Raw genomic sequence first — 10,000 nt, forward strand, 5'->3', positions numbered from 1 at the left:
TTTAATAAATATTTTTTTTTTTTTTTATATTTAATTTTATTATAATTTTTTTTTTTTTTTTTTTTTTAACAAAAAAAAAAAAAAAAAAAAAAAAATTTTAAACATTTATTTAAAAATAAAAAAAAAAAAAAAAAAAAAAAAAAAAAAAAAAAAAAAAAAAAAAATATACATACATAATATATATACATATGTATATCCAAAAATATATAATATGAAGTACATTTCTTTAAATTACAATATGTTAATTCCTTATTTCAGTTTAATAACGATCCTTTAGAAAAAGTTGACAAGGAGCTTTTTGATTTATTACAACAGGAGAACAAGAGACAAAAAGAAACTATTAACCTTATAGCTTCAGAGGTAGGTTCCTAAAGAATAATAAAAAAATTAATATATATATATATATATATATATATATGTATATATTTATTTATTCATATATATGCACACGTTTCTATATTTTTTTTTTTTTTTTTGATTTTTCTTCCATTTAGAATTTAACAAACACAGCAGTACGTGAATGCCTAGGAGATAGAATAAGCAATAAATATTCTGAAGGTTATCCTCATAAAAGATTTTATGGTGGGAATGATTATGTAGATAAAATAGAAGAATTATGTTATAAAAGAGCATTAGAAGCCTTTAATGTTAGTGAAGAAGAATGGGGTGTGAATGTACAACCGTTGTCAGGTTCAGCTGCTAATGTTCAAGCTTTATATGCCTTAGTAGGAGTTAAAGGTAAAATAATGGGTATGCATTTATGTTCAGGTGGTCATTTGACACATGGTTTTTTTGATGAAAAAAAAAAAGTATCTATTACATCTGATTTATTTGAATCAAAATTATATAAATGTAACAGCGAAGGATATGTTGATTTGGAATCTGTTAGAAACCTTGCCTTATCCTTTAAACCTAAAGTTATTATATGTGGTTATACAAGTTATCCTAGAGATATTGATTATAAAGGATTTAGAGAAATATGTGATGAAGTTAATGCTTATTTATTTGCTGATATATCTCACATTTCAAGTTTTGTTGCATGTAATTTATTAAATAACCCATTCACATATGCTGATGTAGTTACTACTACTACACATAAGATATTAAGAGGACCAAGAAGTGCACTCATTTTTTTTAATAAAAAAAGAAACCCAGGTATTGATCAAAAAATTAATAGTTCAGTATTTCCAAGTTTCCAAGGGGGACCACATAATAACAAAATAGCTGCTGTTGCTTGTCAGTTAAGAGAGGTTAATACACCATTCTTTAAAGAATATGCAAAACAAGTTCTTCTAAATAGTAAAGCATTGGCAGAATGTTTACTTAAGAGAAATATTGATCTAGTAACTAACGGAACTGATAATCATCTTATAGTTATTGATTTAAGAAAATATAATATAACTGGATCAAAACTTCAAGAAACATGTAATGCCATCAATATTGCTTTAAATAAAAATACAATACCTTCAGATGTTGATTGTATTTCACCTAGTGGAATTCGTGTAGGTACCCCAGCACTTACCACTAGAGGTTGTAAAGAAAAAGACATGGAATTTATTGCCGACATGTTATTGAAGGCTATAGTCTTAACAGATGAGTTACAACAAAAATATGGAAAAAAATTAGTTGACTTTAAAAAAGGGCTTGTTAATAACCCTAAAATAGACGAACTTAAAAAGGAAGTTGTTCAATGGGCAAGCAACTTACCATTTGCTTAAAGAATACAAGGCTTAAAAAAAAAGGAATATTATATATACATATAAATAAATAAATATATATATATATATATATATATATATATATATATATATATATATGTACATTTTACTCTCATTGTATAATTTATTTATTTTATACATAAACAAATAATATTATATGTTATATGTTATATATAATATTTTGTGCATGTCCTTATTATTTATTCCATTTAATTATTAATCAGATTTTTCCCTTTTTTTTTTTTTTTTTTTTTTTTTTTTTTTTTTCTCCTTTTCTTAAAAACTTTAAATATTATGATTATACAAACGTATTGAAGAAATTTAAAAATAAAATAAATTATACATATATATATATATATTAATATTTATATATTTGTATGTGTTATAATTACTAGATTATTATTAAAATTGAGGGGAAAATATATCATATTGAGAATATATGTATATTTTATTTTTGTGTAGCCTTTTAATATGTTCTTATTTTCCACTTATGTTTCATAATATTGTAAACGCACGAACATATATATATATGTATATATTTTATGTTGGCCTTTTTTTTATTTTATTTTTTTTCTCTTTGAATATTTAAAAATATTCATGCAATATCTCCATTAAGCATAAAAAAAAAAAATAATAAAATGAAATAATATAATATATATATATATATAATGATATATTTAATATACTAAAAAATAATGAATATAATAATATTGCATGATAATTTGTTTATGCTCTCATTTATTAACACACCTTTAAAAAAATATAATTATAAATATTATTTTTTTTTTCGGCAAAATATGTAAACTTTCTATGTACATATTTTCAAATATTGTTTGCAAAAGGCATATAAAAATATAATTAAAATGTATTCATTTTTTTAAGAAATAAAAAAATAAAATAATAAATAAAATAAAATGAAAAACAGCCCTTATATTAAATATATATATATATATATATATATTTATTTATTTATTTTATTTTTTTTTATAAAAGAACATACATTTGGGAATTATATCATTTTTATAAATTACAACTTCATAAATATATTTATATATTAAGAGTCCAAATATGATACAATTTTTTATTTATGTGTACACTTTTTAGTATATAAAATATATATATATATATATATATTTATTTATTTATTTATTTATATTTTTCTTTTCTCATATTTATATGGTCCGAAAGAAATAAAAAATGCATAGGTTGAAACTCTTTAATCTTGAGAAGATGCTTCCAACCTTCATAAAATTTGGAGGCTCTCCAAATTTACGAATTAATTGTCGCTATGTTAGTAGCAGTGAACATTTAAATATGAAGAAAAACATAAGTGTAGGAAATAAGAATAATGAAGTTAGTAATAAAATAAAAATCGGTAAAATCGCCCAAGTGATAGGTGCAGTAGTAGATGTAGAATTTCAGGATACACCACCATCTATATTAAATGCTTTAGAAGTAGAATTGGATAACAAGAAATTAATTTTAGAAGTTGCTCAACATTTAGGTAATAAAGTAGTAAGAACAATTGCAATGGATGCAACTGATGGTTTAGTTAGAGGTCAAGAAGTAAAAGATAGCGGTAATCCTATATGTGTACCAGTAGGTAAAGAAACATTAGGAAGAATTATGAATGTTATAGGTGAACCAATAGATGAATGTGGAAATATTAATCATAAGAAAACATTACCTATACATAGAGACCCTCCATTATTTACTGATCAAAGTACAGAACCTGCTTTATTAACCACAGGTATTAAAGTTGTAGATTTAATAGCTCCATATGCTAAGGGTGGAAAAATTGGTTTGTTTGGAGGTGCAGGAGTAGGTAAAACTGTTCTCATTATGGAACTTATTAATAATGTAGCTAAAAAACATGGTGGTTATTCTGTTTTTGCTGGTGTAGGAGAAAGAACTAGAGAAGGTAATGATTTATATCATGAAATGATAACAACTGGTGTTATTAAAAAAAAAAATATTGGAAATAATCAATTCGATTTTAATGGATCTAAAGCTGCTCTTGTATATGGACAAATGAATGAACCTCCTGGTGCTCGTGCAAGAGTTGCATTAACAGGTTTAACAGTTGCTGAATATTTTAGAGATGAAGAAAATCAAGATGTATTATTATTTATTGATAATATTTATAGATTTACACAAGCAGGATCAGAAGTGTCCGCTTTGTTAGGTCGTATTCCATCAGCTGTGGGTTATCAACCAACCTTAGCAACAGATTTAGGTGCATTACAAGAAAGAATTACAACCACAAAAAATGGTTCTATTACATCTGTACAAGCTGTATATGTACCAGCTGATGATTTAACAGACCCTGCACCTGCAACTACTTTTTCTCACTTAGATGCTACTACTGTCTTATCAAGATCTATAGCAGAATTAGGAATATACCCAGCTGTTGATCCTTTAGATTCTACTTCTCGTATGTTAACACCAGATATTGTAGGAGCTGAACAATACCAAGTTGCTAGAAATGTACAACAAATATTACAAGATTATAAATCACTTCAAGATATTATTGCTATTCTTGGTATTGATGAATTATCAGAACAAGATAAATTAACTGTTGCAAGAGCTAGAAAAGTACAAAGATTTTTATCTCAACCTTTTGCTGTTGCTGAAGTTTTCACAGGAAAACCTGGTAGATTTGTAGAATTAGAAGATACTATTACTGGATTCTCAGAACTTTTAAAAGGTAATTGTGATGACCTACCAGAAATGGCTTTTTATATGGTTGGAGGTTTAGAGGAAGTCAAATCAAAGGCCTTGGAAATGGCTAAGCATGTTTCTTGATTGACATAAAATTAAAATCATACAAATATATTCATCAAAAATGGAAAATATAAATAAATATATATATATATATATATATATATATATTGTTTATTATATATTAATAATAATAATATTATATTATAATAAAGGTCCTATTTATTTTTATTTATATTTTTTTCTACTTTTTTATGTTCATTTATTTTATTATATAATTTTTTTAAAGCACACCCTCTCTTTAAAACATTTGTATCCTTTTTATTTTGTATATTTATTTTATTTTTATATATTATAATACATGTATGTATATATATATATATATAGATAAAGAAGGTACCCTTTATACCTTTCAAAATTAAATGTTATTTTCCCCCCACACACATATAATTTAATTTATATATCATATAAACATATATATTCTATAATAATAATAAAATAAAACTTAAAAAATATTCATTTGAAGTTTATTATATATTATAATAAATATATTGAAGAACTTATAAAAAACAATATATATAAATATTTGTACATATATATGTATATATATATATATATATGTGTGTGCTCTTGTAAAATAAACTATTAGAAACTTTATATAAAAAAAAATGATGTATATTCAATTGGGTATGTAATAACCATTTAGGAGTTCATTATTTTCTTTAATATATTCCACCAGATTTGATTCAACCTCTTTTTTAATTGTATCGTTAAACATGTGTTTTTCCTTGAACAGTTGGTCTTTTATATATGTTTTAAACGAATCCACATCGTTTACATCCTTCAAAAAGAAAACAAAAATATATATGTATGAATATTTTGGAGCTTTTAATTTTTTTTTTTTTTTTTTTTACCTTTAGTAAAAATTGTATCGATTCCTTTATGTGGGGTAACGTAATGATTTTTTTTTTGAGTTTCTCTTTGAAGATTTGAAACCTACGAATATTATAAAAAGTGGAAAACACAAAAATATATGTAATAGAATAAAAAATACATATATACATATTATATATATATGTCACCCATTATGTTTTCAAATTTTTTATTTACTTATAGTGGAAGATAGATTTTTCCCTGTCTTCATTTAGCATACTTAAAATGTCATAATGAGGATTATTTTTGATATTTTTTAAAATTACATAAAAATAATTTATTGGCATATTACAAAGTTTGTGGAGCTTGTGAAAGTTCAATTCATCACATCCTGATAAAATAAAATATATATATATATACATATATATATATTACTTCAATATGAATATATTTCATTTTATTTTTTTGTTACCCAAATATGTAAAGGAATTTATCAAATTAAAAGAATTTGTTGTAACTTTACAATAATATCCTTGAGTATATATATTTTTTGAAATTTCAAAATATTGAACATTAAAATAATTGTTCATTTTTTTTTCTTTATTTATACTTATTTTTAAACTATCTGTACAAAAGGCTTCATGATATATTTGTTCAGAATTATCTACCATATCATTTTTCTTCTTATTATTAATTTGGTTGTTTGTTTTATTTGAATATTTTTTTTTCTCATCCATTTTTTTTATTTTTTCATTTTGCATTATGGAGGAATGGTTGTATTTATATAAATCACCACGTGATGCCTCAAAATGATAAAAATAAAAATTACAAGGAAGAGTATTGAAATATATTATAGGTATTTCAAAAAATTTTAATTTTTTATATAAATCTAAATTATTATGTGTCTTTTTACTTTCGACATTTCTCTTTATATCATGTGTTTCTTCTATATCCTTTTCCATAATTTTATCAATTTTGTCACTATATTCTATTTGTTTTTGTTTTTTTTTACTTCTCATTTCTTCATTTTTTGACTTAAACATATTATAAGATAAACAACATTGTTCAATCACTATCTTTAAAAACTGTCTGCTCACAAACTTACCAATTTCCATGCTACTATAATATTCGTGATTTAAAATGTTGTCGGTGCTTATTCGATATTTGTTTGAAAAAGCACACAACTCACCTGCGCTAAAAATGAATTTATCGTTTGTCTGTAGAATGAAGAGAAAAAAAATATATATATATATATATATATATACACATATACATATATACATACTCGTCAGACAATATGTATCATGTTACATATTTATTACATGTAATTACACATTTATTTTTTATTTTATTTTATTTTTTTTATTATATTCCTTTTTCAAAATACCTGAAATTGATGATTAACACATATTTTTTCATTATATACAATAGAGGATTTATTCAAAATATAATGCAAATGATTATTTATATCAAAAATGTAGGAACATAAAAGAATTCTACATGGTATTAGTAATGTATTTTCACATATGAATTTGTGTGTATGAAAATAAGAGAAGTCTATATTTCTATGTTTACATATATGAAGAAGAACATATTTCAACCTGTTTTTTTTACTTTTTTTAACTGCTAATATATGTCCATAAATTATACGTATTTTCAATAAATGAAAGAGAAAGAATATTTTATTCAAAACATATTTAATATTTTTAAAAACATAATTTTTATGATAAAAATTGTTTTTATGTATATAATCAGAAAATAAATAATTATTTTTTAGATGACTTTTATCTTTGTAATATATTCGTTCTTTAAATATATTTTGTTTAATCTTATCTTTTTGTTTTCTTCCATGACATTTATTACATGTATATGGATAAATAATTATTATTTTATATGTATGTATCTTATTTATTAAAAAGAAATTTACCATATTTAATATATCTATATTATTACTGTATATTATTATATAATTTACACAATTTCTGACAATAGTCATGTATTTACTATTCTTATCAAAGTATTTCTCAAGAAAAGGATCACTGATACTGAAGACACCATCAATATTTCTATTCACCTTTTCTTTATTTATCATTTCAGCTTTTTCATTATATTTCTTTATAATGTTTTTATCATTCTCCTTATTTATATTTATATTTATGTTTATATTTTCCTCATTTTTAGATACATTCTCTTTATTTGAATTTTCTAAATAGCTACTTTTTTTATTCACATTTGGGTTTATTTTTTCCTTTAAATCCTCTTTTATATTTAAATTGTTATTAGAACTTACATTTGAATATTTATCTATATATTCATTTTTATTTTGTTCTATATTGTGATTATCCTTTTCTCCTCTTTCTATTATTATTTTGTGTTGAGAACAATTATTTTCTGTAGTATTAAATGTTTTTCCATCGCTTTTCAAGTCGTCTATTTTTTCTTTTTTTTTGTTATATATATCATCTTTATAATCATCGTATGCGCTATCATTCACACTTGCTTCACTTGATGGTAAGAAGCTTGAAGATAATGTTGTGTATCTGGATGAAATATCTACTTCAGAATTATCTTCCTCATAATAATTATTATCATTATTATTAAAATTATTATTATCACCATCACTACCTTCATCATCATTATCCTCATCATCACTATTTTCATCATCACTATTTTCATCATCACTATTTTCATCTTCACTATCTTCTTTATCACCGTAATATTTTTCAACTCTTTTATTTTTCATATTATACATCATGGGCGTTTCATCTCTCTCCTGTTTCTTTTTACATTTGCCTGACTTGTTCAGGCTATTTACTTCCTTTTTGACTAATGGAACATTTTTACGGGCACTTTTTTTACAATTCAAATTTTTTAATCCTAATTTACTTTTATCACAATTTTTGTAACTCTCCATTGAATTTGTTTCATTTAAATCTGATGTACTGGAGCTTATATCATTTTCTTGTTTGGAAGGTTTTTTTTTTTTTAGTAAATAATTTTTTTTTTTTTGACAATAAAAAGAATTGACATGTTCATACTTTTCATAATCTTTTTCTTTGACAAGAAAGTCAAATTTGATATTTTTATAATTCTTGTTTTCATATGTTTCTATAAAATTAAAGTTTCTTTTTTTCCCTTCTTCATAGCTATTTAAATTAAAAGAGTAAGTGGTAACATCTTGTTTGTCAAAACATATAAACAAATAATCATAATAAATGTAATTTTTATTATTTAATTCTATTTGTTTCTTTTTCCTATTAATATTATAAATATTATCATATATAATTTTAATTCTTTCATTTATCATGATATTTTTTAATTTGTTATACATAAGAGAACTTTCTAGACTACAGTTTTTGACGGATTTGTTTTCTTCTACATTATTTTTGGTATTTAAATATTTATTTTTATAAGCAATGATGAGGATAATATTATTAAAAAAATATTCATTTTTTCTTAATATTTTATAAAGGATATTAAGACATATATCATTAGCTCCCCAGAAGACGATATTATGATCTATGTTAATGCATTTTCTTAGGCACATATTTTTTGTTAAAACTAAATATTTCTTATCACATTGTTTTGTTTTTTTTCGGTTATTTTTGTTCTTCTCATTATTTTCAGTTCTTTCTGATTCTCTTAAGAATATATTATCTTCTCTAAAAATACTTACATCATTATCTTTTTTGTTTAAAAAGATAAAATGACGATAAATGTCTAGGTATATATCATCATCCATTGAAATGTGGCAAGAACAAGAATTGGTTAACCTTGAAATGATAAAAAAATGTATATGGAAAATATAAGAATGTATATAAGTAAGTACTATTTGTATATTTATCATATTATAAAAGAACATGTCCACACATACATATATAAATATATAAATATAAATATATATATATATATATATTTTTGTGTATATTTTTCAAGTGTTACATTAAAATATTGTGAATAATTTTTTTATCGTAATATTTGAAAATAATTATTGACGAAAAAAAGAACAAACGGAAATGCTTCATTTTCTCGTTGTCATTAGGTATAAGAATATTTTTGAAATCATAGATTTTGTATATATAATAAAAATCCATATTATTCAGAATACTTCCTGTCGTTATGTTGATAATATTATTTCCACATTTACTAACATAAATGTAGTAATTATGTAGCTGATAAAATTTTAACTCTATAAAAAGGGCAAATTATTATTTATGAATAAGGAATGGAAATTTCATTTTTACATAAATAAATAGATAAATATATATATATATATATATATATAGTTATACATTTTTGTGTTATTATTTTTATTTTTTTATTAACCTAAGGACGACTGAACCATCAAGTTGCCATGTTGATCATCTTTTCGTGCTTCATCCTTACAATAGTCCTGAAGATATAATATATATTGCTTAATTTTGTTTTTTTCTTTATGTTTTACCTTTTCTAACAATCTTTGAACATGTTCTATATCTTCTAGTTTCATATAATCCGTTGTAGGTTGTAAAAAAAGTGTGTATTTATTTAATATATATAATGATTCTAGAGTGTTCGCTTTCTTTTTTTTTTTAACTCTATTGAAATAATTTAATATAAAGGGCATATTCCCCCTTTCATTATTAGTTGTAATAATGTAGTCCACTTCGTCAAAATATTTTTCGATTTTTAAAAGAATGTCTTTACAG

The 10,000-nt window shown here is 22.6% G+C and overlaps 3 protein-coding genes across 3 annotated transcripts in view; 2 read left to right on the top strand and 1 right to left on the bottom strand.

The window, feature by feature from the left end:
* Window positions 1-258: 258 nt before the first annotated feature.
* On the top strand, window positions 259-1,718 carry PGSY75_1235600 (serine hydroxymethyltransferase; the record flags this gene model as incomplete). Its single annotated transcript, XM_018786929.1, has 2 exons — window positions 259-360; window positions 495-1,718. Coding segments are annotated over 2 exons (1,326 nt in total), but the record flags the coding sequence as incomplete, so codon positions are not given.
* Window positions 1,719-2,915: 1,197 nt separating this feature from the next.
* PGSY75_1235700 (ATP synthase subunit beta, mitochondrial) lies at window positions 2,916-4,523 on the top strand (the record flags this gene model as incomplete). Its single annotated transcript, XM_018786930.1, has 1 exon — window positions 2,916-4,523. The coding sequence occupies one exon, from the start codon at window positions 2,916-2,918 to the stop codon at window positions 4,521-4,523; it is 1,608 nt and encodes a 535-aa protein (XP_018640795.1).
* Window positions 4,524-5,118: 595 nt separating this feature from the next.
* The window catches only part of PGSY75_1235800 (hypothetical protein), a gene marked incomplete at both ends in the record, with an annotated part of 7,669 nt that continues 2,787 nt past the window's right edge, over window positions 5,119-10,000 (bottom strand). Inside the window, 7 exons of the mRNA XM_018786931.1 lie at window positions 5,119-5,280; window positions 5,354-5,435; window positions 5,550-5,703; window positions 5,785-6,529; window positions 6,700-9,085; window positions 9,255-9,501; window positions 9,639-10,000. The exon at window positions 9,639-10,000 is cut by the window's right edge and continues 11 nt beyond it. Of these exons, the coding sequence (XP_018640796.1) occupies window positions 5,119-5,280; window positions 5,354-5,435; window positions 5,550-5,703; window positions 5,785-6,529; window positions 6,700-9,085; window positions 9,255-9,501; window positions 9,639-10,000 (4,138 nt within the window). The remainder of the gene's footprint in view (window positions 5,281-5,353; window positions 5,436-5,549; window positions 5,704-5,784; window positions 6,530-6,699; window positions 9,086-9,254; window positions 9,502-9,638) is intronic.

Source organism: Plasmodium gaboni, chromosome 12 (genome assembly GCF_001602025.1).
Source record: "Plasmodium gaboni strain SY75 chromosome 12, whole genome shotgun sequence".
Lineage (NCBI taxonomy): Eukaryota > Apicomplexa > Aconoidasida > Haemosporida > Plasmodiidae > Plasmodium > Plasmodium gaboni.